The 27,703-nt window shown below is 48.3% G+C and overlaps 1 protein-coding gene across 1 annotated transcript in view; it reads right to left on the bottom strand.

Annotated features, from left to right (window-relative positions):
- Positions 1 to 18,550, bottom strand: part of Acer1 (alkaline ceramidase 1) — a 24,248-nt gene extending 5,698 nt beyond the window's left edge. The window contains exon 1 of the mRNA XM_005405727.2: positions 18,388 to 18,550. Coding sequence (XP_005405784.1) covers positions 18,388 to 18,480 — 93 coding nt within the window. The 5' untranslated portion in view covers positions 18,481 to 18,550. The remainder of the gene's footprint in view (positions 1 to 18,387) is intronic.
- Positions 18,551 to 27,703: the final 9,153 nt, after the last annotated feature.

Below are 27,703 nucleotides of genomic sequence, written 5' to 3'. Positions count from 1 at the left end.
AAAAAAAAAAAAAAAAAAAAAAAAAAGCGGCAAAGACTGATTGCTAACCCACATATATTCCTTACCTTTTCTTGTTGGAAAGAAGTACTTCATATCCCTTGCTTCCATAACCATCAACTGAACCATTGCAATTTGAAAATATTCTGAACATAGTCCAGTTACACGAATGTATAAAGAAAATGTTATACACATACACATACACACACACAGTGGCATATTATTCTGCAATAAAGAAGGATAAGTTTTTTGTTTTTTGTTTTTTGAGACAGAGTTTCACTTTGTAAATCAGGCTGATCTTGAATTCCCTATGTAGCCCAGGCTGGCCTCAAATTCTGGGCGATTGTCCTGCTGCAGCCTCCCAAGTGCTGGGATTACAGGTGTTCGCCACCAAGCCCAGCTACAAAGAATAAACTTGAGCCATTTGCAGGACAATGGGATGTACTTTGAGATCATAAGGCTAAATGAAGTTAATCAGATGTAGAAGGTTAAATATTGTATAGTTTCACTTATATGAGAAATCTAAGATATAAATAACTTAAAAAGCAAAATAAAAGATGGATGATGGGAAATGAGACAGATTTGTAAACTGGTGTGGGGGAAAAAATTGGTGTAGGATCTAGGTATGGACAGACACAGGAGGGTGGGGAGGGGAAAGGGAAGTAAAAATGATAAAGATGCAGTATGCGTACGTACCAGTTCCCAAGGTGAATATAATTATTATGCATCACAAGTATACACTAATAAAAAAGAAAATGTCTTTTGTGTTTTTGTTTTTGTTTTTGAGACAGGGTCTCACTCTGTAGTTGAGGTTCACCTTAAACTCACTATGTAGTCCAGGCTGGCCTCAAACTCATGGCAATCCTCCTGTCTCAGCCTCCCAAGTGCTGGGATTATAGGTGTGCACCACCATGCCTGGTTTAAAAGAAAACACTCTGAACATATAGACTTTTTGTCATTATTCAGTAAACCATACAATATAACAGCTAGGCACATGGAGTTTACGTTGTCTGAGGTACTATAAGCCATCTAGAGACAGTTTATCTTAGAGGATTCGTAGGTTCTATGCCAATAATAAAGCTATTTTATAGAAGGGACTTGAATGACCATGGATTCTGGTATCCACAGGGTTCCTGTAACCAATGTTCTACAGACTCCAAGGGACAATGGTAATACAGCATCTCCCAAGTTTGGGCTGGGACACAGCTGTTTAATAAACACTACATTTCCCAGCATACCTTGTACCTCACTGTGACCTTGTGACCAGGTCTGGCCAATAGGATGAAGCTATAAGTGACAGCTACTGCTTCCGGGTCAGTTCTTAAGAAGCTATTTCTGGCTTGCCCTCTAGGCTTCTTTTTCTCTCCTGCAGGCAGAAATGCAGACTTGTGGTTGTGAATTGGCCTTCACTTTATAGACAAGAGAAGATGATACAATACCTTAATGAGTCACTTCTAACAAACAGCAGGAAGCAGAAGTGAGGTTGTAACTTATGAGGTTAGATCATAAAAGGAACTGTGGCTTCTACCTAATTCTCTCTCTCTCTCAATGGGGATGGAACCCTGGGGTGCTCTACTACAGCACTACAACCCCACGCCCCCTCTTTTTTAAATGTTGAGACTGAAGCTCTCTAACTTGCCCAGGCTGGCCTTGAATATATGATCCTCTTGCCTCAGCCTCCTGAGTCATTGGGATTATAGGCATGTGCTACCATGCCCGGCCCACATGATTTTCTTGTTCTTAGAACATGGGACTTTGGGGCCTGAGCCACCAAGTCAGAAGTCTGGCTATACTTGAATCTGTTGTTCTGGAGAGACTACACCTCTATGATAGAGATACTGGAGAGTATCTGTTCCAACACCCGGTGTTTGATTTTCTCAAACTCCATTGCCAAGCCCACACTGACTTATGAGCAAAATAAAACCTATCATTGTTTTCAAGACACTAATTTTTAGAATGATTTGTTATGTAGCACTAACAAGCTGAGACTAAAAGTAAATATATTATTGTGGGCTGAGATGTCTGGGAAAGGCTTCCTGGGGAAGAAGGAGGAGAAACAGAGGCCAGAGGCTATGACTGCACCTGGCCAGAACCCCATGATTATGTTGTTGTGGTTTGATAAGGTTATCTGGGGGCTAATTATCTATCTCCCTATAATTAGATACCTACCATATTCCAGGTCCTAGGAGAAGCTTATTAGTCTCAGAGTTTTTTCTCATCCTCAGAATAGCATTATAGATTCCCAGCTAGGCACAATGGTGCACCCTTGTTAACCCCGCACTTGGGAGGCTGAGGCAGGAGGATTACTGGGAGTTTGAGGCCAGCAGGAGATACATAGTGAGTTCAAGGCCAGCCTGGACTATGTTGGGAGACCCTGTCTCAAACAAAAAAAAAGTAGAACTGATTCTCAGAGTGTTCAGTTCATCCAATTCCATTATTAGCTGGTAAATGAAGAACCGAGGATTTGAAATCAGAGCCCACAAATTTGTGAGTTTCTTCTTTTTCCTTCTATTCTTCCTTTTTTTCTCCTTTTTTTTCTATTGGAGATTGAACCCAGGGTCTTCCTCCCCCATATACCCAGCCCTTTTATATTTTGTGACAAAGTCTTACTAAATCACTGAAGTCCCCAGGCTGGGCTTGAACTTGTGATCCTCATGCCTTATCCTCCCAGTGCTATGATTAGAGGTGTTCATCCCCATGCTCAGCAATAAGATGAGAGTTTCTCTTTTTTCTCTCTTGCTTTCTTTTTTCATTTCATCAACATTTATTATTGATATAAACTCTTTTGTTTTTATTGAGGTGTTTCTCATGATATGGATCTGAATTCTGTTTACCATAGCCACAGAAATTGTTTAACAGGTGACAATCTTTAACAGTGACCTAGTAAGTCAAGGCAATAGGAAAACTATAAAAAATATGGCCATTATAGCTTCGAGTAGAGACTGAGTGCTTCAATAACCATCCTCCCTTCTTCCTAACCAAACTGTGACTTGGTTCCACATTAGTAGCACCAAACCTCAGACCCAAAGAGTGGAAAACACTAGTGTAAATTACTCTGACTCTCCACTTTCTTTTATAATAGCACAGTTATTTCCCAGACTCCTTTGCAACTACACACAGTCATGTGACTAGGTCCTACCAATGAAGTATGAATACAATAACCATTTCCGGGTTGTGCTCTGAAAGGGAAGGGATGTGCCTTGCCCTTACCCACTTTCTGCTGGAAAGCAGGTGTGATGAGGCAATTTCTTGGAACATACAGCTGCGGACAGTGGCATAGAAATGTCAAAATGATCACAGAGAAAGATCTTGGGTTCCTGGCACCAGAGAACACCCACACCAGCCCTGACAGTTTATGATTAGATGCTGTGTAAGAGAGAAATAAGGTTCCTACTATCTGAAGTCACTGTTATTTTAGATCTTAGCTACATTTGCTGGACCAATACTTTAAGTTACATATCCCCCATTTCTTTCTTGCTAAATAAACCCAAATTTTGTACAGGCCCCAGGAAGACATAGCCTTTAAGGGAGGTAGGACTGAGACCCAAAGCACAAGTCATCTCCAATGTCTTAAGAGTGGATATGTGGGCTGGGTGTAGTGGGGCACACCTGCAATCCCAGCACTAGGGAGGCTGAGGCAGGAAAAGTGCTGTGAGTTCAAGGCCAGCCTAGACTATAAAGGGAGTTCAAGGCCGGCCTGAACTGCATGGTGACACTCTGTCTCAAAAAATAAAGTTAAAATAAAATAAAAAAAACATTGGAAGCCAGGCTTGGTAGTGCACACCTGTAAGCCCAGCACTCAGGAGACTGAGGCAGGAGGATTGCCGTGAGTTCAAGGCCAGCCTGAACTACATAGCAAGTCCCCATCTCTAAAGAAATGAATTAATTAATTTAAAAACCAAGAAGGGAAAAAAAATGAATATGCAATAAAACTCTAGCCAAGAAAACATGAGGGAAGGTCTGGTGGGGGACTTCTGGGAAAATCCTCTTTACTGAAGTCTGGCCAAGCGGGAGGCACCAAGATTGCAGAGTGGAAAGCAGCAGAGAAAGAGCCTCTCTGAGTGTTGCCATCCAGATGCTGGAATATAGCAACAGGAGGAAGATGAGAGGGAGGGAAGTGGGTCCCCTGCACCCAGGAAGGACCTGAGGAGCAAACTGAAGTCCACAGAGAGAGTGAAGAGAGAAACTTCAACAAAGAGCAAGGGCGTAGCCCGTGACGCCTTCTCCCTGAGACGGGACTCACTGCACAAGAGGAGCGGTTCAACCCTGCAGATACACGGTGCCTGCTGGTAACCTCAGAGGCCTCCTCAGAGACATGCAGCAGTGGAGAGGAGCGGCAGACATGAAGGACTGCACTAGCTGGCGGTGAGGGCTGAGGGCCCAGTCATCCCGCACAACAGAGAGAAATTGGCTGGGAGCCATCTTTAAGAGGTGCTGGCTGAGCTCAGGACTCAGAGTGGCCGCTGGCTCCACCTAGCAGCTCCCAGCTGGGCTCAGGCCCATGGAAGGTGTGCTGACGGCTGCAGGCCAAAGGAGTATGGTCTCGACCAGAAGGTGCAGGTTCGCTGAGCTTATCCACTGTCGCACCAAGAAGCTACTGCTCGCTTGCTGGGAAAGATCAGCATGGATTGAGACTCTGTCTCCACACACTATCTGCCAGCAACAGTGGAGACAAACCTGAAAGTGGACTTTTTCCCCTCTCTTTCTCTTGTTTGTTTTTGTTGTTGCTGTGGTTGTGGTTTATTTTTGCGGGAGGGTTCTCCTTCATTGTTTCATCTTGTATTTATATGAGTGAATGTGGTTTCCAGCCTCTTTGTGGTTGTGGTTCTATTCTTTTTTTTTTTGATACTGGGAATCGAACTCAGGACCTTGCACTTGCCAGGCAGACACTGTGCTGCTGAGCTATATCCCCAGTGGTCTGTTCTTTTTATCTCTTCCTTCTCTCTTTCCCTCCAGTCTTCTGCACCCGTTTCCCAAAGTTAGTGTGGTCCCCCTTTGTCTTCCAGCCTTACTTCTAGACTCTTCCTCTTCTTCTACCTCTATTTCCTCAATAACCCCTTTTAAATTTTAACCCCTGACGTAGTAAGGACTTATATACTGCATATAGTTTTCTGGTCTCTTTTAGATTTTCTTATATAACTACAAATCTAGTTCATATGGTTAATGGTGGCAGATTAATGGATAGCTCAATTTGTCATTTTCTAGGCTGTGATTGTTGCTACCGTTATTGCTGATGGTACTACTTTAGCCAAAAGTGACATAAGTGTTCTAAACAGCTGTTCTTCCTGGTATTCCAAGACTGAGATTGACCAGAGGTCATAGAAAATACTGTGGCACAGTGCCAAACAAAGGGTGGCGGGGCCAACCAGGCAGCAACTTCGCAACCCCAACAAATTGAACATGTAGGATCTTGTAACAGACTCAAAACCCAATAACCAGTTATACCTGGAAGACACCTCAGAGAAGCAGTCATTTCCTATGGGGCCTAAATACAAGCAATAAAGTGACCCACCATAGGCAATTTACAAGCATCACCCCAGGAATTAAACTGAAGTCTGGCCAATGAAAAAAAACCTTTGGACAATGTTGTGTTGTTTAAGATGTGGCAGCTGATGGTGATTAAAAACAGCATGGTACTTGGCAAAAAAAAAAACAGACCCAGAGATCAATGGAACAGATTAGAAAATGCAGAGACAACTCCAGACATACTCAGCCACCTTATCTTTGACAAAGGTGCCAAACACATTCACTGGAAGAAAGATAGTCTAATAAGTGCTGCTGGAAAAACTGGCTCTGCACATGCTGAAGATTAAAACTGGACCCATATCTTTCACCCTGCACTAAACTAAATTTGAAATGGATCAAAGATCTAAGTATTAAAACAGAAACATTCACTCTGCTGGAAGATAAAATAGGTAAAACTCTTGAAGACATTGGTGTAGGCAAAGTCTATCAATAAACCTCAGCTGCACAGGAACTATCACAAAGAACCAACAACTGGGATCTCATCTTGTTAAAATCTTTTGCATAGCATAGCAAGAGAAACCACCAGCAGAGTGAAGAGATAACCCACAGTGTGGGAAAAAATGTTTGCCGGATGTTTCTCAGACGAAGGATTACTATCAAGTATGTATAAAGAACTCAAAAAAAATCAGACCCCCCCCCAAATTTAAAGACCCAATCCAGAAATGGGCATCTGAGATGAATACACACTTCTCAGACAAAGAAATACAAACAGCAAGTAAATATATGAAAAAATGTTCAACATCACTGGTCATTTGAGAGATGCAAATTAAAATAACACTGAGATTCCATCTCACCCTAGAAGGAATCAACAAATAACAAGTGCTGGAGGGGCTCTGGGAAAAGAGGAAGGCTTCTCCTCCACTGTAGGGAGTACAGCCTGGTGCAGCCACTGTGGACATCAGTGTGGAGAGTCCTCAAAAAAGTAGGATTGGAGGTCCCAACTATTCCCCTGCTAGGTATCCTCCCAGAATTAAAAACATCATACCACAGTGATATATGTGCACCCATGTTTATAGCAGCTGTAATAGCTAGATCTTGGAAACAGCCCAAATGCGCATCCACTGAGGAATATACAAAAATGATGTGGTCTTTTTACACAATGGAGTACTACTCAGCCATAAAGAAGGGTAAACTCAAGACTTTTATAGGTGAATGGATGCAACTGGAGACCATACTCATAAGTTAAATAAACCAGACACACTATGTGTAATTAAACCAGATATACTATGTGTAAACATAGTATTATCTTCCTAGTGTGAGAAGCTGAAAGAGTAAATAAGACCCAAAATATACAATAATAAATTGGGAAGGAACTTTAAAAGGAAAGACAAAATGGGATGGGTGAATAGAGAAAAGAAGGAAGGGAAAAACAAAAAGAAAAAAAATATATATATATAAAAGATAGTTATACTACTAATTTCTCTTAGTTCATTGAAAAGAAAGGTTTGCGCTAATATTGTTTAGAGAATTAAATGCTGATATCTTGTACTCTGAGTAACTAGTTTAAAGATAAAAACACCCAATGTATTAACCATTGTTACCCTCCTATTATCTTGTTTTGAAATTTTGTGGGGTTTTTTTCTCTTTAAAATTTAAAAAAGCACTGGCCAGGGATATAGCTCAGTGGCACAAGTGCCTGCCTTGCAAGCTCAAGGTCCTGAGTTCGATTCCCGGTACCAAAAGAAAAGGTAAATATGTGAAATTTTTAAAAGCACCCCTGTAATCCCAGCCCTCAGGAGGCTGAGGCAGGAGGATAGTTGTAAGTTTGAAGCCAGCCTGGGCTACAAAGGCCAGCCTGAACTGCATAGTGAGACCCTGTCTCAAAAAAGACAATTAAAAAAAAATTAATTAATTAAATCAAATTTTTAAAAATGTGGCAGCTGTTTTGCAACCGTGGAGAAACTAGGCAAGTGCAAAACCCGATACTTGACTATACCAGCTCTGAAACTCACTCTGAAGACCCTTTTATATTCTCCACTATAAAGAAAATGGCACTGACATGGTGGCACACGCCATGTTATCCTCAAACTCAGAAGGCTAGGCAGGAGGATCACCATGAGTTGGAGGCCAACCTTTGGGGTACATAGTGAGTGAGTTCAAGGCCAGCCTGAATTACAGAGTGAGATCCTGTCTAGAGAAAAAGAAAGAAAGAAAGAAAAGGAGGGAAGAAAGGAGGGAGGGAGGGAGGGAGGAAGAAAGAAAATGCCCCCAAGAATTTTTGTTTATCTGAATTACATCAGTCAAGATTGATGGTATTAAAATTTGAAACCAAGAAATTTAAACAATACACAACTCCACAAATACATATTCCCTTGGCCACCAGAAGTGCTATCAGTACACATGGTGTAGCCTCTGGAATAGTCCCTGGAGTCCTCCCGCGAGAATTAGGGTCAAGATAGAAAAGCTTGATTCCATTGTTATTGTGAAAATAACTTTGACCTCAAGAAGCGCCAGAAAGGGTCTCATAAATTCCCGGCGGCCCTGGACGAGAACTCCGGCTGTAAGAATAGCAGAGAAGAAAAATGGAAGGAAAGAGCAGTTTTGAGTTACTGAATTATTCCAGAACCACCTACTGCAAGCCTTCCATTTTTATAAAAATTAAGATTTCAGGGCTGGGGATTTAGCTCAGCCGCACAGCTCCTGCCTGGCAAGCACAAGGTCGTGAGTTTGGTTCCCAGTACTGGAAACAGCCCCCACCAAAAAAAAAAAAAATTTAAGATATCTTTTCTGGTTAAGCCATTTTTAGTTGAGTGGGTTTTGTTTTCATCTCGTTTTACAGGACTGGGGATTGAAATCAGGGCCTTTGCTCTGAGCTACATCACCAGCCTTTTTTAAAATTTTATTTTGATTTGGTTTGGATTTGAGATAGCCTCTCACTATGTAGCCCAGGCTGGGCTGGAGCTCACAGCTACCCTCCTGCCTCAGCCTCCCAAGTGTGGGGACTAGGTGCGTGCTTTCACACCTGGCTAGATTTTACTTTGAGACAGGGTCTCACTAAGTTTCCTAGGCTGTCCTTGGGGCCTCCTCCTGCCTCAGCCTCCTGAGTAACTGGGATTTACAGATATGCACCTGGCTTACTTGAGTGTTTGATTGAAACCAAAACATCCCAATGACAAACTTAGATACGGGATTGAATCCTTCTACCTTTGTCACTAACCAGGCAGCCTTGGGAATGTAACATAAATCTCCTAACCTCTATCTCTCATTCGTGAAATGCGCACAGCATCACCTACGTCTTGCTGCTGTGACCCGAGCTCCCTGTCTTCTCTGATGCAAATATAATTAAGGTAACTAGAACTTGCGCAAGAGATTTTCAATGGCTTGAGGCCCAGGTCAGCAGCTGGAGGATTTTGATTCCCCATTACTCCCTCAGATTTTCTGAGCCACAGGGAACATCTCATGTGACCTCAGAAATACTTGTGGGGGGGGGGTGAGAGAGAGAGAGAGGCACAGGGCATTGAACATTGAACCTGGGGCATCTGCACTGAGCAATAATACCTCAAATCTTTTTTAACTTTTTTTTTTTTCAATTTTGAGGTAGGAACTAAAACTTGGAATCCTCCTGTCTCAGCCTGCCGGAGAGCTGGGATCATAGCTGTGTACCACAATGCCCAGTTTGAGAAATACTTTTCTTCTGTGTTTGCCAACTTGAGGACAACTTACCAACTTCCTCAATTATACCCTCCCCTGTCAGGTATGGCGGGCACACACCTGTCATCCCAGCACTTGGGAGGCTGAGGCAGGAGGATCACCAGGAGTTAGAGGCCAGCCTGGGCTACTTATCGAGTTCAAGGCCTCTTCAATTACTTGTCTCCCATCTTAGCCAGGGAAAGAGTATTATCTCTTAATAGGCCTGTTCTTCTCAGCCTTGACCCTAAGGGTCTGCCTAAAGGACTGAACGTCATCATGGCGGGTGGCGGGTGGCGGGTGGGGGGCCCTCGCTCCCCCGTCCAGGGTCAGCTCCCGTGATTTGTCCTGGGCACTGCACTGGCTCCGGGCCACAGGCTTCCTGGTCCTAGGGCAGCCCTGGTTCCTCAGGAGCTCAGAGAACCAGCCCAAAGCTAACAATTAGAGGACACAAGCGGAGCCCCGTTGTGAACTGGTTCCCCGGCCCATGTCTGCACTTTGCCCTACTTCTCACTCTGATCTGGTGTCTGCCAGCAGAGAGGATCACAGACACCCCCGGACCGGCCTCCCCAGGGTTACCACAGTGAGGGCCTCTGACCACATATCTCTATCACAAGACCTCACCACAACGGTGCAGGTGCCCATCCCCAGCTCAGGCCATCAGATATGCTCTCTTGTGAGCATTTGGACTTCAAGGCAGACAGGAAAATTGACATTGGCAAGTCTCTAAAGAGGCCTCTGTTCGCTGTTGTGATGCTGAAGACGTGGCAGCTATCTTGTGGTCATGAGGCAATAGGGCAAAGAGCAAAAGCAAATAATCCAGAGCTGCCCCGGGTCCTGGGCTTCCCAAGAACATTTCTTTGCCTTTTGTAAGATCTCCGGGTATCTCAGCTTTCCAATCCCCTCTCTCTCCCTCTCTCCCTCTCTCTCTCTCTCCTCCACTGAAATCCTGCCTCAGCCTCCTGAGTGCTGGGATTACATGTGTGGGTCACAACTTTGTTCCCAGCCTATGAGAGGTTTATCAGGATATCAGCCACGGTAAGCCAAGGAGCGGCTGTGTTTCACTCACTCACTCGCTCATTCTTCCGTTCTTTCATTCCAGGGTCCTGCCTAGGAATCGCTGAACCCCCAGCAGAAGCGGGAGCACCTCCAAGCCCCTGTGTGTGATCGGCAAGGAAAACAGCAGCATCAGTCCTTCCTGGGGCCAGGGCCAAGGTGCAAATGGCAGCAGGGCAGGGACATGGGGTGACCGCCTGCCAGGGCCAGACCAGCAGGGGAGGGCCGAGGTGGGGGACAGGAAGGTGGGTGATGGGCATGAGCCTCGGTTTGAATCTGCCTTGTGTCCTCTGAATCTGGTGTTGAAATTAAACCTCATTAGTAGGTCTGCGAGGGTGGGACCACCAGGAAGTGCTTAGTGGTGGGGGACCTCTCTGATTCTAGCACTATGGGAGGCTGAGGCAGGAGGAGGATGGCAAGTTTGAGCCCTGCCTGGGCCACTTAGGTGAGACCCTGTCTCTAAGTAAAATCTAATGCAGGACTCAGTGCAAAGGTCCTGGGTTGAGTCCCCAGTACTGAAAACAGAAGTTATCAGGGTTCCCTGTCCTCGCTGGGGACAGAACTCAGACCCTCGCCGGAGCCCGGCCCGTGCTCCCCACGAAGCCATGCCCCAGCCCCCATTTCTGTTCAGTGGCCGGGGGCCGGGCCGGTGGCTCTGCAGCGCCTTCTTGGCCCCTGAGTAAGGCAGGTGCCCCGTTTGTGCTGACTCACCGTCCCAGAGAACCCCGAGGCCTCGGGGCCACCCCAGCCATGGGGCACGTCTGTGGGTGTCCAGAGATGGTGCCCCAACCAGCTTCCTGGCCTGCCCACACCTCCACTCACAACCCACTCGCAGCGCCCGTAAATAAAACCCAAACTCCCAGCCTGAAGTGGGCTGGTGACTCCGGCCATAGAAGACGAAGCCACCGTGAGAACACACCCCCAGGAAAGGTCAGGTGGGCGTCTCCGCCCCTTGCGTCACTCCACTTTCATGGTCCTCCAGCACTGGGGATGGAACCCAGGCCCTTCACACTGAGCTTTTCTTATTTCTCTATTTTGAGACACTGTCTTGCTAAATTGCCCTGGCTTGGCAGTGATCCTCCTGCCTCAGCCTCCCAGCCTTTCCACAGAGGTGGCAGATGTTCTGCAAATAACAAGGGCTGCTATGGCTATTGTTTTGTTTTGTTTAGGGTTAGGGTTAGTTGTTAGCTGTTGGTTCTTGTTTTGTTTTGTCTGAGACAGGGTCTCGCTGTGTAGCCCAGGCTGGCCTTGAACTCACACGATCCTCCCATCTCAACCTCCGGGTGTGTGCCACTGCGCAGGCTCCGCTGGGCCTTGCTGAGGGAGATAATGGCAGAGCACGCACAGCGCACAGGCCGGCCGGGAGACCAGCCTGGGAAGGAGCGGAGAGCGGTGGGCGGGACAGAGATAAGGTCCCCGGCAGGCTCCAGTGCCTGATAGCATCGCCTCAGCAGGAGCACCTGGCTCCACTCCCTGCCCTCCAGGGCTCGGGCCCCCACAGTTCCCAGCCTCTCACCCCACCCAGCTGCGGGGAGTCACGGGCCGTCCAAGCCCAGCCTGGCCCCGAGCCCCAGCTCAGGAGACCAGGACTCCCTGGTCCCAGCCCTGGCAGCCGACTTACCCCCACCCACCCATCCATCCCTCTGGCCACCCATCCGTCTGTCCATCCATCCCTCTGTCCATCTGTCCATCCATCTACCCGTCCATCCGTCTGTCCATCCCTCTGTCCATCTGTCCACCCATCCGTCGTTTGAACAGGTTTTTCCCGAGGCCCTGCGTTGTCACTGTGCTTGAGGACCCCACAGTGCCCCAAACCACGGTGCCTGCCATTGCAGGGTGGACGCGGGGACACTGGGGATCCCCGCGCGCTATTTTCTCCTCTCTCCAAGTTCTGTGACGAAGCGTTTCCACTTTTGTTCCCTGCGGTATTAAGGAGAAAACCCAGGGCCTTCGCAGTGGGTTGCATCTCCAGACCTTTTTATCTTTCATTTTGAGACAGGGTCTCGCTAAGTTGTCTGGGCTGGCCTGGAACCTGCAGTCCTCCTGCCTCAGCCTCCCAGAGTGCTGGGATGACAGGCGTATGCTTTGTTCATACATTTCTTGGCTTGCCGATGTCTCCACCCACCCTCCCTCAGTGGGCCAGGACTTCTCTAAGGACAGGGTCACCTCTGTTTCCTCCCCATGTTCCTAGCAATTATCACGGAACACACCCACTGGGGGCTCGCGTGCAGGAAGCTGGTGTCAGACCCCCGGGTGCTGTGGGGCTCAGTGCTCCTGGCATTTGAAACTCCCACCCGCTGCTACTGAGTTGGCCTAGGAGAAGGAACTCCCCTCTCTGAGGCTTGACTTCCCCTCCTGTCAGGAGCCAGAAGAAAACCTGTTGTGTCAGCCACGTGTGGTCATGCATGCCCAGAACTTGGGAGGCTGAGGCAGGAAGATCATAAGTTCAAGCCCAGCCTGGGCAACTTAGGGAGATGCTGTCTCAAAATGAAAAATAAAATGAAAAGGTTTGGGGATGGAGCTCAGTGCCAAAGCCCTGGGTTTAGTAAGTACCTACCTCACAGGGTTTTTATGAAGATCAGGATGTGCTACATATTAAATAAAATTAATCATTGTCAAATAACATTAATGAATATCACTTTTTGCGTCTCTGTTACATCTAATGATGATGGCTTCAATTTAGTCAGTCTTTAAGATGTGTCAGGAGCCACGTGTTTTCTTACATTTCTACTTTTTACAAAACGAAACCTAAGTCACATAAAGTTCATCTTTTTTTTTAGGCAGGGTCTCTTTATGTAGCTCAGGCTGGCCTTGAACTCACAGCAATCCTCCTGCCTCAGCCTCCTGAGTAGTGGGATGACAGGTGTGAGCCACGATGCCTGGCACAATTTACTTCTTTAAAGGGAACTGTTCAGCAGTTTTAGGACATTCACAGTGCTGTGTAAACATCACCTCTAATTCCAAAACCGTTTCATCATCCCCATGAGCGGTCACCTGTCCCCTCACCAGCCTATGGCCATTACAAATCCACTTCCTACCTCTAGGTTCACCCATCTTGTGCATTTCCTGTTCATGGAGTCTACACTGTGTCCTCTGGGTCTGGCACCTCTTACCGAGCACGGTGTCCTCAAAGTCTGTCCAAGCTGTGGCGAGTGTCACAGCCTCACTCCTTTTCCTGGCTGTGTTATATTCCAGCCAGTGCATACACCACTGTTGCTTATCCACTCCTTGTGCCTGGATGTTTGGGTGGTTTAACAGCTGGCTGATGCTGTGCCTGGTTCTGTTGCGGCTCCACACCCTCCCTGATCTCTGCGATGGTTCCTGCAGACTCCTCGTCCTCAGGGCCCCCCAGCCATCCCTGGTTCTACACCTGACTGTCGAGGGGGAGCTCCAGGGAGAGGATCAGGTGCGCAGCCTCTGACGCCTCTCAGAAACCAAAGAGGAAATTCAGCTTTGTAGCAGCCTCTGGGGAGGCTTGAAAATTCCACCTGCACTACTTGAAACTACTAAGTTGTCAGCAGCTCAGAAGGAGACCAGGACCCAGGCTGATACGAGGAGCTGCAAAGTGGGATGACCCATGGCCCCGCCCCTGACCTCTGCTGCTGTCCATGAACCCTCCCGGCTCTCCCGGTCTACCTGCAGCTGACCTCACACCACACCGTGCACGGCTGCCCAGTGCCCTCAGCGGGGAGCATGCGCTCCTTGGCTGGCATGGCTGATTTGGGCCCAACAACGCTCCTGTCCTTTCCCTCGCTCTGCAGCTCCTGTTTCACCGGCAGCCGGGTTCTGGCTTCCGGCCACCAGCTGTTTCCCAACAGCCTGTGCTGTCTCGCCCAAGGCCTTGACCCCCGCCATTCCCTTTGGCTGCGCTGCCTTGGAGAACATCTCCTCCATCTGCAAAGAGGTAGTGTCCCCCGCAGGGCCACCTTCACGCCTCACTCGGTAAGCAGGGGCCTCACCCCCCACCCATAGCCTGGAGACCATCCTGCCTCTGCCTCCTTCTGAGGCCAGAAAAACGTACTTGGAATTCTGAACCCCTACAGCTGGGGAGCGCAGTGCCCCCCTGGGACCCCAGGATCACCCAACATGGGTTGGCATACAGCACTTTTGTTGAACAAATCGACCCATTAATCAACAGTCAATACACTTCAAGCCCTCCAACCAGCGTTCAGGATGAGTCTGATTCTCACCACTTTTCAGCCACAAAAGCGTACTCTCTCCTCTCAGTCTGACCAGCTCCTCTTGTACTTCAAAGACTTTGAATATATCCCTTCCCCTTCTTCTGTCCTCTTTTCCTGGGTTTCTATCCCCTCCTCAAACTCCTATTCATCTTTCAAAACCCAACTCCAGGTGCTCTTTTCCATGTAGCCTCCCAACAGCCGGGCTGAGTTCTGGGGCACTGCCCTCTTCCCTAACCCTGACCATGCAGGGCTAGGCTCTGCCGCCCTAACCTGACTCCCAACTCCTTCCAAACGGCATTGGGAAAACAACAGTCTCCAGCTGTGAGCCATGATTCACGAGTAAGCCTAAGTGGTCATGATGAAACCACTGTAAACAGATCTTTAGATTTTTTTTCTGCTACATATTTTATCTTTCATTCATGTCCCTTCCAAAGCAGGTTTATGAATAACTACATAGTATTTTACCAGAATATGTTCAGCGCCATGCAAGATGGCTACAATGTTGTAGTTTCTATTTTATTTGTTCACTTATTTCTTCCAGTGAAAAGTGACTCGGGGATGACTTTGTACGTGACTCTTGTCCTCTACTGAGATGATTCTTTTGGTAAAAATTCCTAAAGACACAATGACTAAGGTGGGGAGGCATCATTTGTAAAGTCATCTTCTGACACAAGTCAAATTGCCCACAGGAAGTAGCTATATGAGTGTGTTATATTCACTACAAATAAACTCATTTTAAATTTTATTTTATTTTGGGTTTTGTTTTGTTTTTTTGCGGAGGGAGTTTGTTTGTTTTTGAGACAGAATCTCGTTATGTAGTTCAGGCTGGCCTTGAATTCACTATTTAGCCCAGGCTGGCCTTAAACTTGCAGTGATCTTCCTGCCTCAGCTTCCAGAGTGCTGGGATGACAGGTGTGCACCACGATGCCTGGTTTTTATTCTGTTCTTTGAAACATGATCTGAATGTGCTGTTCAGACTGGCTTTCAACTCCTGGAGTTAGGCAATCCTCCTGCCTCAGCCTCTGGAGCAGCAGGGACTACAGGTATGTTCCTCCGTGCCATGCCAATTTAAGGTCCTTATCAATTATCTGTGGTGCTGGAGTTTGAACAGGATCTCATGCATGCTAGGCAGGTGTTTTACTGCTAAACTGTCACCAGCCCTTGATCTCTCTCTCTCTCTCTCTCTCCCTCAATTGCAGTACTGGGAATTGAACCCAGGGGAGTTTCTTTCTGAGCTACACCCCGCTCCATCCCTTTTTTATTTTTATTTAGAGACAAGGTCGGGCTAAATTGCCCAGGTTGACCTTGATTTTACAATCCTCCTGGCTTGGCCTCCCAAGTAGCTGAGATTACACATGCGCACCACAGTGTCTGGCTGTTGGGTATATTTTTAATTAGAGATTTGAGTCAAAACAAATAGCATATTATTTTCTATTTGACTTTTTGTTTAAATACATAAGTATACTGGGGGCTGGCCAACTATGGCCCAAGGTCAGAGTTCAAGCCTCTGCCTTGTATTATAAGGGCCACATGCTAAATATGATCCACATTTTCAAGCAGTTTAGAAGAATAATTGATCATTATGTTATGACTTGAGAAATGATAGGAAATTCAGACGGGCATCGGGCATCCCTAAGTGAAAGACTGAGCGCATGGCCACGCCCTCTCATTTGCATATCGCCCCCGGGCCCTGGGCTACCATCCCAGAGGTGCACAGCTGGGGGACACGGCTTGTTCCCAAAAGCCAAAAGATATTCTAGCTGGGTCTATACAGAGAATTCCATCTCTCCTCGGCCTCCTTCAACAATGTGATTATCACTCGGCGGTGTTGGGGGCAAAGCTTTAGAGAAATCCCTTCTAATAGAACTCTGGGTCTGTTCCTTTACCCCCGGGCGGCTTGGTCTGCTGAGCCTTTTCTTCTCCCCATTTTAACTTTTTTTTTTTTTTTTTAAGACAGCGTCTCACTTTGCAGCCCTGGCTGGCCTCAGTCTCAAAGTGATCTCCCTGCCTCAGCCTCCTGAGTGTTGGGATCACAGCCATGACCACCACACCTGGAGTCCGTCCTTTCTTTCTTTCTTTCTTTCTTTCTTTCTTTCTTTCTTTCTTTCTTTCTTTCTTTCTTTCTTCCTTCCTTCCTTCCTTCCTTCCTTCCTCCCTCCCTCCCTCCCTCCCTCCCTACCTCCCTTCCTTTCTTTCTCTTTGTGTTGCTGGGGATGGACCTCACACGTGCTATGCAAGCACTCACCACTCACTCCTAACCCCTAGCCCCCTTTTTTTCCTTCTGTGGTAAGGAGGCTCGACCCTAGGGCTCTTGCACTGAGCTACATCCCCAGCTTTTTGTTATTTTGAGTCAGAGTCTTGTTAAATTACTAACTTGCCTGGGCTGGCTTGAACTCATGGTGACCCTCCTGCCTCAACCTCCCGAACACTAGGATTATAAACGGCACCACCAGGCCTAGATAGAGGCTTTTTGATAAGAAAGATCGGAGTCTAGCCAGGAGTGATGGTGCACGCCTGTCATCCCAGCACTTAGGAGGCTGAGGCGGGAGGATTGCCATGAGTTCGAGGCCAGCCTAGGCTACATAGTGAGACCTGTCTCAAAAAAACAAACAAAACAAGAAAGCTCCAAATCCATTCACACCATGTAAGATAAAGATTGATTGACGAAATGTTGGATTGATGCCTGGAAGTGCAGGTCCTCGTGGGGGTGATGTAAAATCTCTTTCCTAACACACGGCTTGGCTTAGGTAAGTACAGGACCCAAACACATCTACACGGATTGCCCAACCTGCTGCATCTCACACGGGCTAAAGGAGGGTCTTGTGCACAAGGATTTAAAGTGCGTGTGTGAGTGAGGTCGCGCCTGGCTGGGCTGCCCCTGAGTCACCATCCTCCTGGGGCTCCTGGGGCCAAACAGAGGATGCCACGGACCATGGGGAGAGACGACGGAGAGAAGCCTGCGCCTCTCAGCCTCTGAGGACGACCTCTGAGGACCGGAAATGGCATCTCCAGCCAAGAGGAGCAAGTTCCAGAGAGACGTGAGGGCCTGGAGTCTCGCTCTCAAAGCTCCAGCGAGCCACTAGGTCACAGGTCACAGGTCACAGGGTCAGAGCAACCTAGAGCAGCCTGACGGAGCTCCTCTTTCCATACTGCAGGCTTTGCACTGAGTTACATCCCATCACTTTTTCAATTTTATGTCCAGTTCTTGCTAAGTCATTAAATATCCCAGGCTATCTTTGAACTAGATATCCTCCTGCCTCAGCATCCCGAGCAGCTGGGATTACAGATATACACCACCACCTCTGACCTTCTCACCTCTGGGGAGGCTGAGGCAAGAAGATCACAAGTTTGAGGCCAGCCTGGATTATACAGACACCTGTATATAGTGGCTGGAGATGTGGCTCAATGGTAAAGCATTTGCCTGGCCTGTATAAATTCCTGGGTTCAATCCCTGGTATAGTTAAACAATCATTAAATAAATCAAGCAAGCAAGTAGGGGGACTCTGTCTCAATTTTTTAAAAAGGGGGAGGGGGATTGTCCGAGGAGAAGTAGAATGAGTTAGTCATCCTGGGCTGGGGTTCCTTCCAGCTGGGAACAAGACACACACAGTCATCTCTCCAGGAAGCCCTCTTTGGTCTTCCCTCATTGATTCAGTGGCTTCCTCAGGGTGTCTTCAGGGCTGCCTGTGCACCCCCTATTACATCATCATCTCCCCGGGTTGCATATCTATGTTCTCCGCCCGGGACCTGACCGCCAGCCACTGCTGTATATCCAAACGCTGTCACAGCACTTGGTGCCAGATAAGGACGAATGAAGGAAGGAAGGAATGAATGAGAGCCCACAGTCTCTGTGTGGCCCACGAGTGGGCCGAGCCGCAGACAGCAGAACTGACCCGGGAAGATTCCCCGGCGAGGGTGAGGAAGGAGGAGCTGGGTTTTGAACCCACAGCCCAGAGCTTCCTGCAGCCCCTTCCCCGCAGGGCATGCCCACCCGGCTCACCGTGTTGTAGAACTCGGCCACCAGCGGCGAGTGCAGGAAGTTGCCCTCGCACCAGTCCACCTCGGAGCTCTGGTAAGCCAGGATGCTCGGCATGGTCCTCCCGCAGCGCCGGCCGCCGGCTCACTGCACCTGGCGCAGCCCCGCGGGCTTAGGGCGCCTGCTGGGGAGGAGGCCCAGCCCAGGCGAGGCGGGGAGAGGACAGCGGCTGGGCGAGAGGAAAAACCTGCCAGGCGGCTCCCCAATTGCACCAGGGCTGCCTGGCAGGTGCTACCCGGGGACGCTGGCAGCTCAGGAGAGGCAGAGCTGGGCAGGCAGGAGGCCACGGCCTGGCTCTCTCCAGGAGTAGGAGTTGGGGTGCTGACAGTTTTTTCCAGGGCATCCCCTGAGGCCAGGAACATCACTGTCCCCATGTGACAGCTAACCGAGGCGGGGGAGCAAAGGCACTTGGTTGACACAGGCTGACAAGGACTCAGATTTTTTTGTACTTTGTTTTTTAGGCAGTACCTGGCTATACAGCCCAGCCTGACCTTGAACTCATGGCGACCCTCCTGCCTCAGCCTCCCGAGCACTGGGATTACAAACCCCGGCTACCACACCCAGCAAGGGACCCAGGCTCTTAACTGCTGGGCTGGATACCGCCCCAAACCCCCTCACCATTTCTGCTATCAAGGTCTGCGGCTGGACAGCCACTGTGATGGGGTTGGCTTGGCCCGCTGGAGCCTCCAGCTAAGTAAACTCACACTGTCACTACCCCTTTGGGAAGGTCTCCCTGTGGGTGCTATGCAAAGATGGATTGGTTTGAAGCCATCTCTCTTACGGGCCAAGACTGTATGTCTGCTGGCTGTGTTGTTACATACCCGTTATCCCAGGACTCTAGAAGGCTGAGGCAGGAGGATCTCAAGTTTAACCCCAGCCTGGGCAACGTAAGAGATTTAGTGAGATTCTGCCTCAAAACCAAATTTTTGGAGGGGGCTGGGTACAGTGGTGCACATTTGTATTTCTAGCACTTGTGAGAGTGAGGCAGGAGGATCACTGCCAGTTTGAGGCCAACCTGAATTACATAGTGAGATCCTGTCTCCAAAAAAAACCCAAAATTAATTAATTAATTAATAAAAAGAAATGAAGTTGGGGTTGGGTGTGGTGGCACATGCCTGTAATCCCAGCATGCAGGAGGCTCAGGCAAGAGGACTACAAGTTCAAATACAGCTGAGGCAATTTAGTGACTTAGTGAGCTCTTGTCTCAAAAGAAAAAATTACAAAGGTCTGGGGATGTCATTCAGTGTTTCCCGGGTCCATTTTTTCCTAGCTCAGCCAACCAGTAAGAAGTAGCATACAGCAGGCCACATCACTCCTGAGCCTACTTTCCCCACTTATAAAATGGCAGTAGCAATGATACCCGCTAAGAATTTTTTTTTTTTTTTTTTTGCATTGAACCCAGAGCCTTTGCACTGAGCTGCAATCCTAGCCCTTTCTTTATTTTTCATTTTTTAAACTTTGGGATAGGGTCTTGCTAAATCTCTCAGTTCCTTGCCAGGTGTGGTGGTGCACGCCTGTAATCCCAGCACTCGGGAGGCTGAGGCAGGAGGATTGTTGCAATTTCAAGACCAGCCTGGGCTACAAAGTGAGCTCAAGACCAGCCTGAACTGCATTGTGAGACCCTGTCTCAAAAAGACAAAAAAAAAAAAGAATCTCTCAGTTCCTCAGGCTAGCCCCAGAATTTGTGATCTTACTGCCTTAGCCTTCCAGAGTGCTGAGATGACAGAAACACCCAGCCTTCTCAGAGGTTTTTTTTGTTTTGTTTTGTTTTGTTTTGTTTTGTTTTTTCTGGAGACAGGATTTTACTATGTAGTACAGGCTGACCTTGAACTCATAGGTGGTAATCCTCCTGCCTCAGCCTCCTGAGTGCTGGGATTACAGGCATGTGCCACCACGCCTTGACACCTACCTTGCTCTTGGAAAGATGTAGTCTCAGCTACAGTGTTCCCTCAGAAGGCAGATTTTGTTTGTTTGTTTGTTTGTTTGTTTTGGTACCCGGTCCAGAAGGCAGATTTTGGTAACACCTGGATCTGCATTCAAAATCACGTTGCCATGGAGCGGATGCCCATTCCCTTTCAATAGCTGGAGAGGCTCCTTCAGAGCTGGTGTGCTTTCAGCCTCTTGACACTTAGTCTGTTTGTTGGACAAAACCTTTCAGCAAGCCTGGCCTGGTGATGCTTGTCTGTAATCTCAGCTACTCAGGAAGATGAGGCAGGAGGCAAATGAGTGAGACCCAGTCTCAAAAATTTGTTTAAAAAGTTGGCTTGTGTGAAAATAGTTATGTATTGCAAACATATACTAATTTTTTTTAAAGGCAAGTGTGTTTAGTTTAGTTTAGTTTAATTTAGTTTAGTCTAGTTAGTTTTTGAGTCAGGGTCTCACTATGTTGCCCAGACTGACCTTAAACTCACAGAGATCCTCCTGCTTCAGCCTCCCAACTGCTAGGATTACCAGCATGTGCCACTTCATCCAGAACAAGAAAAGAAAAAAAAAAAAAGGAAGAAGTATGGGCACCCCTGTCATCCCAGCACGCAGGAGGCTGAGGCAGGAGGATCATTGTGAGTTTGAGACCAGCCTGGGCTACAAAGTGAGCTCAAGGCCAGCCTGAACTGCATAGTGAGACCCTGTCTCAAAAAAAACAAAAAACAAACAAACAAAAAGGGACCTTTTGGCAGACAACAGTATCCAGTTAGCAGTAGTAACATAAGTTGTTTACAACCTATTTCTCTTTAAAGCCGGCTCTCTGCACAGCAGGTCCTATCATTTCCATTCCTGGAAGGATTGCAGAATTTCTAAAACAAATTACTGGAGGCCTGGGATGTAGCTCAGCAGCGCAGCACCTGCCTGACAAGCGCAAGACCAGACCCTGAGTTCAGTTCCCAGTACCAAAAAATAAAAGAAATTCTTAAAATGTACTGAAGCTTTATCAGTACAGCCGGGGCTGACTCTAGAAATCCGTGCAGGGGATGCAGTTGCGCAAACACAGGAAGCCATGGCTGAAGCTGTTGCAATGTGAATGGAGTCTACAGATCACACGAATGCAAATTTTCTGGTTTTGAAATTGTGTGGTTGTGTAAGACGTCACCATTGGAGAGATTTTTGTGTGGGCGTAAGGGGTGGCTGTGTGCCACTGTTCCTTCATCGGCTGTTTGCCTGCTACAGTAGTGGGGACGGGGCCCAGGGTCGCACACATTCCAAGCTCTTGCCTCGGCCCTCAGCTACACCCCCAGCCTCTTATTTTTATTCACTGTATTTTATTTATTTACTTCTTCCTGCTGGGGATGGGACTTGGCTGCACACGTCCTAAGCACGTGCTCTGCCAAGCTCTATCCCTCAACGCCTGCGCTATTAGTGCGATTTTGAGGAAATTTATACCTACTCCAGACTAATTTGGTTGTGAGGCATGCTCTCACTAAGTCACTAAATTACCCTCGTCCCAAAATTGTGGTCCTCCTTCCTCAGCCTCCCATACAAGGACTCCAGGCATGCACCACTATGCCTGGCTAGTCAACAAACAAACAAATAAATACAGCAATTAATGAACTTCTTGTTTTGTTTTGTTTTGCTTTTGTTTTTGAGACAGTGTCTGCCTATGTATCTCAGGCCAGCCTTGAACTCACTATGTAGCCCAGGTTGGCCTCGAACTTGCAGCAATCCTCCTGCCTCAGCCTCCCAAGTGCTGGGATTACAGGCATGCGCCACCACCCTGAGCTCGTTTTTAATCAACATGTGAGTGGAGAAACAAAATGTGATATGTCCAAACAATGGAATATAAACAGAGAAGAAAATTCACCACGCTCACTGGCATATATACCTATAATTCCAGCTACTCAGGAGGTTATGGCAAGAGGATTACAAGTTTGAGTCCAGCTTGGGCAAGTTAGCAGACTGTGTTTCAAATTTAAAAAAAAAAACAAAACCCAAACAATTAAAAAGGGTTGGGAAGCTGGGCATGGTGACGCATGCCTGTAATCCCAGCACTCGGGAGGCTGAGGCAGGAGAATCGTTGAGTGTTCGAGACCAGTCTTGGCTACAAAGTGAGCTCAAGGCTGGCCTGAACTGCATAGTGAAACCCTGTCTCAAAAAGACCAAAAAAAAAAAAAAAAAAGGGATGGGAATATAGCCTAGTGTAGGAGCATCCCTGGGTTCCATCCCAAAAAATTTCCTCCAGGAAAGAAAAAGAGAAATTTCTACATGTGTTCTAACATAGATGAACCACCAGGCCCTGTTCTGTTTGCTATATTTTTTTCTTTCTTTTTTTGTTTGTTTGGTTCTTTTGGTTTGGTTTGATTTTTTGAGGCTCTATCTTGCTTTCTAGTTCAGGCAGCCTTGAGTTTGCTGTGTAGCCCAGGCTGGTTTTGAACTCCCTGTGGCCCTCCTGCCTCAGCCTCCCAAGTGATGGGATGACAGGTGTGTGCCACCACACCTGGCTATTTGCTCTATTTCTACATGCTTGGAAAATTGTATAATGTCAATGAAAATAATAGCACACCCAAGCATTATGTGGGCAGAACTAAACTTACAGCAGATTTGGAGATGTTGAAAGTCGGAAAAGCTCCACTTGCAAAGCTTATCCTTGTCCAGGAGAACAGAGGCTATCTATAACAAAGGTTATACATCTGAGAGGCTGAGGCAGGAGGATCACAAGTGTGAGCCCAGCCTTAGCTAAGTTTCAAAATAAAAAAATTAAAAGGGCTGCTGGGAGTGGTGGCACAGGCCTGTAATCCCAGCACTCGGGAGGCTGAGGCAGGAGGATCATTGTGAGTTTGAGACCAGCCTGGGCTACAAAGTGAGCTCAAGGCAGCCTGAACTGCATAGCGAGACCCTGTCTCAAAAAAAAAGGGGGGGGGGAGGCTGGCTCATTCACTCCCCAGTGCCACTGAAATGAATTAATTAGGTTAGAATTCAAATCTGCTAATGAGTCTGGCATGTAGGACTGAAGCAAACCTCAGATTGGAGCCCTATTTCAGGGAGTGACCTCAACCTTCCAAGAAATCCACCATGGCCTGGGGCAGTGGCCCACACCTGTCATCCCAGCTCTTGAGAGGCTGAGGCTGGAGGAGTTCAAGATCAGTTCCAATCTGGCAACATAGACTTAGTGAGAGCCTGTCTCTAAATCTCAAAATAACAAGTAAAAAGGGCTGGGGGTGGAGCTCAGTGCGAAGGCCCTGGTTCAACCCGCAGTGCCACAGAAAGGGGGCAGGGCTTGGACACGGCGAACCAGAGGAAAGACACCTGAAGAGACCCAGGAGGAAGACCGCCACAGAAAGGCACAGGCTGGCGGTGAAGCATCTGTCAGCTCCCGAAAGAACATCAGACATTGCTGGGAAACCACCAGCAGCACAACGAGGAGGGAGAAACCTTCTCTGCAGGTTTGTAGGGCACTCAGCCTGTGACACCTCCATCTCAGCCTTGTGACTTCCAGGACAATGACACAAGAATATGTGGGATTTTTGTTTGCTTGTATTGTTTTGTTTTTTGAGATAGCATCTCATCACGTAGTTCAGATTGGTCTTGAACTCATTATGTGGGCCCAGGCTGGCCTCAAACTCTCAGTGATCCTCCTGCCTCAGCCTCCTGAGTGCTGGGATGACTGGCGTGAGTCCCCACGTGTGGCTTTAGCTCCAAGGTTTATTAGCATGGGCGAGCGTAAGGATGAAAGGGTGAAGAGTTAGGCTGGGAGATAAGATCAGTTTCAGATCGGTTAATGTGAGGTTGAAGTCAGCCGAGAGGAGTCTGGAGCTCCGGAGACAGCTGGGTGAAGCAGACAAACCTGACACAGGAGGCAAGGGGGCCACGGAGCCCCAGGGGAAGAGCAGCCCGGGGCCAGGGCTCAGCTGTGCCAGGCGCTGAAGCCTACTACGGCCACAGGTATTTAAAGCCCAAAAGCTGGACCAGAAGACCAAGGTGTGGATAAGGAAGATCAAAGGCCCAGCCCTGGCTGCCCGAGGCAGAAGCTCTTCAACTCACCGATCTGACCCAGGTGTGGTGGTGCGGGCCTGGGATTTCCGCACAGGACCCACACACTCCCACCTGCAGACTGTAGTTCCTTCCGAGGTCGGGAACAATGCCCAACAGGACGCAAGTGCCATGGAAATAATGGTTACACTGTATGGTGCGACAAACAGTAACAGGACACGCCTGTCTCCCCAGCACTGGGGAGGCTGAGGCAGGAGGATCACAAGTTTGAGGCCAGCCGGGACAATTTAGCAAGACACTCTTTCAACATCAAAAAAGCCGGGCGTGGTGGTACACACCTGTAATCCCAGCACTCGGGAGGCTGAGGCAGGAGGATCTTTGCAAGTTTGAGACCAGCCTGGGCAACACAGTGAGCTCAAGGCCAGCCTGAACTGCATAGCAAGAGCCTGTCTCAAAAAGACCCCCCAAAAATTTTTTTTAAAAAAATTTAAGGATGCAGGTGTGTCTCAAGGATAGAGAACTTGCTTGGCATGTACCAGGCTCTTGTTTAATTCTTAGCAAAACTTAGTTCCCTGAAAACCTGCAGCAATGTCTAGGAAGCATTCATCAGACCATCCATTTATCCATAGCGCTCTCTCTCTCTCTCTCTCTCTCTCTCTCTCTGCAGTAATGGGAATGGAACCAGGGCCTTTGCACCGAGTTACATCCTCAGCCTTTTCCTTACTTTTTATTTTGAGACATGACCTCGCTAGTTGCCCAGGCTGGGATGGAATTTGAGATCCTCCTGCCTCAGCCTCCTAGCGCACTAGGATTACTGAATGTGCCATTGTGCCTGGCATCTTTTAATTTTCAATCCCTCCAGAGCAGTAGGCCTGTTTTTGCCCATCCTCAAAAAGCTAAAAGAGACTAGAGCTTCTCCCTGACCGTGGACAGTGACCCTAAAACCATCAGGACAAGTTGATTTCCCCAGAGAGCAAAGATATTCACTTACTCTTTTTTTTTTTTATCTATTTACTCTTTCAATCACTCCAAATTTATTGGCCCAAGTAAGTCTGGAGCAGTGCGCTAGAACACACGCTAAGCATTTCTGGAGTATCTGCGATGTGCAGGCATTATTCGACATGTGCCTTTTTTTTTTTCCTTCTCAGATTTCAAGTCACTACCCAATTTCATTTTATCAGTGGTGCAGGGCTGGGGTGTGGCTGTGGTGAGCGCTTGGCTAGCAAGTGTGAGGCTCTGGGTTCTGTCCCCAGCACTGCCCCCCAGTCCTCTTGGGAGCCCTAAACAGAAAGGTTTGGTCACCGTGTCCTAAAGGTGACAGAGATAGTGAAATTTCTGGGCCCACAGAACTCACACTATAGTCAATAAAGGAGAAAATAAATTAGTTAATGGCAAGGCTTGGGTTGGGGTCCTATGCAGAAGATGACAGTTACGAACAGGCATGGTGCGCTGCAAACCTGTAATCCCAGCGCTTGGGAGGCTGAAGCAGGAGGACTGCCACGAGTTTGAGGCCAGCCTGGGCTACATAGTGAGCTCAAAGGCAGCCTGAACTACATAGTGAGACCTTGTCTTACAAATTCAAAATTAATGATCAGAATTTTGTGCAGGGTCAGGGCGTGGCTTAGCATATGCCCAGCCCAGCGCGCTGCAGGGAAGAGGAAGGAGGCGCAGCAGTTGAGAGGCGGTGGGCAGCACTGCTCCAACCGCAAGTGTCCACAGCTGGCCAAGGAGCCCCGCGGGGCAGCGTCCTGCTGGAACCCGAGCGTTGGAGGAGGGGCTGAGAGGCAGCGGGGGTGCAGCCCGATAGAGCCCCTGGAGGCTGGAAGGGTGGAGAGACTGGCGGCTGGGGATGGGTGGGGACAGGCGAGGACTGGGTGGGACCATGGGGGCGGTGGCGGCTGGTGGCCTAGCCCTTCTGCACAGGGTGGGGCAGGAGCTTGGGGCCTGGGGGAACCAGCCAGGCAGGGCCATCCACTTGACTCACTGCAGAAACTGGGCCACCCCTGTCCACCTAGCTACTCCTCCTGGCTAGGGACAGTGACAGTAAAAGTTAATTCCCAGATTGCTGAGCACCACCCTCTGTGTCTGAGTGCCAGCTGCCTTGAGGTCCCACCTGCAAGTGCGTGCCCGTGTCTGCCTTCAGGGCCTCCTCAAAACTGTGTGTCAGCTTCACTTCTTATCCTCCTGTCTCTGATTCTAGGAGGCTGAGAACACAGGACCTCCTGAATGGTGCGGACTGCACACTAGATAACTACTTTTATCTAGGGGACCGGCATCGGCTTTGAGTCCAGCACTTAGGCAAGAGCTGCTTGCTGAACAACCTATACACCAAAACCCAGATCACGGGCCGGGGATGTAGCTCAGTGGCACAGTGCCTGCCTGGCAAGCACAAGTTCCTGAGTTCGATTCCCAGTGCCAGAAAAAAAAAACCATATCAAGCAGACCCTCACCTAGGTGGGTGTCTCAGACCCCCATAGTCGCTGATGTAGTACATCAGTAACTGATACACATCAATAGCTAATAACAATAAGCACTTACTACATTCCTGGACTTTACGCACGTCTCTAGGAGGGACATTATCATTATCCTTGTTTTACAGATTCCTCCAAAGCCCTCCGTCTTATCCTCCCTCTCTCCCAAGGGACCTCCTTGTCCCGTGGCTCAACATGCATTTGATGAGCACCTACTGTGAGCCAGGCACTGTCCTAGGCCCTGTGGACAAAGTAGACAGTAACTCTTAGAAGGTGACATCTGAAGTGAGAGACGAAGAACAGTCTGCTTTTACGTCCAGAGGCAAAGAAAGGCCCCAAACCTTCTTGGGAATCTTTCTGTCTCCCCTCCTTCGCCGTTCTCTTCCCTCTGCTGGAATCACCTCTCCCAAGCTAACAAACTCCTACTCGTTCTCCAACGTTCAGAGCTAATACCCTACTTTCTGTGCAAGTTTTGAAGACTCATTTCCCGGTAGAGTTCACAGTGTCCACCTCTGGGCTCCCCCAGCCTGGGATGCACCCCTCTATTGCACAGGTTGGCAAAACGGGGTGGGAAGAATTCTGGGGGTGTCAGTCCCCCTGGGCTGGTAGCTCCTCCAGGGCCCTCACCTCCAAGATGAGCAGTGGGCTCATTGGAACTGATTTTTGTTTTGTTTTGTTTTTTTGAGACAGGGTCTTGCTGTGCAGTTCAGGCTGTCCTTGAGCTCACTTTATATCCCAGGCTGGTCTTGAACTTGCAATGATCCTCCTGCCTCAGCCTCCCGAGTGCTGAGATTACAGGCATGCGCCACCACGCCTGGCTTTTGGAACTGATTTTTAAAGAATAAAGCAAATGGACTTTGCTGATATTCACTGATATTTGCTCCACCCCC

This window comes from Chinchilla lanigera, unplaced genomic scaffold, assembly GCF_000276665.1.
Source record: "Chinchilla lanigera isolate Chin_1 unplaced genomic scaffold, ChiLan1.0 scaffold00094, whole genome shotgun sequence".
In the NCBI taxonomy this organism is placed as follows: Eukaryota; Metazoa; Chordata; class Mammalia; order Rodentia; family Chinchillidae; genus Chinchilla; species Chinchilla lanigera.
This window is presented reverse-complemented; position numbering and strand designations above follow the sequence as displayed.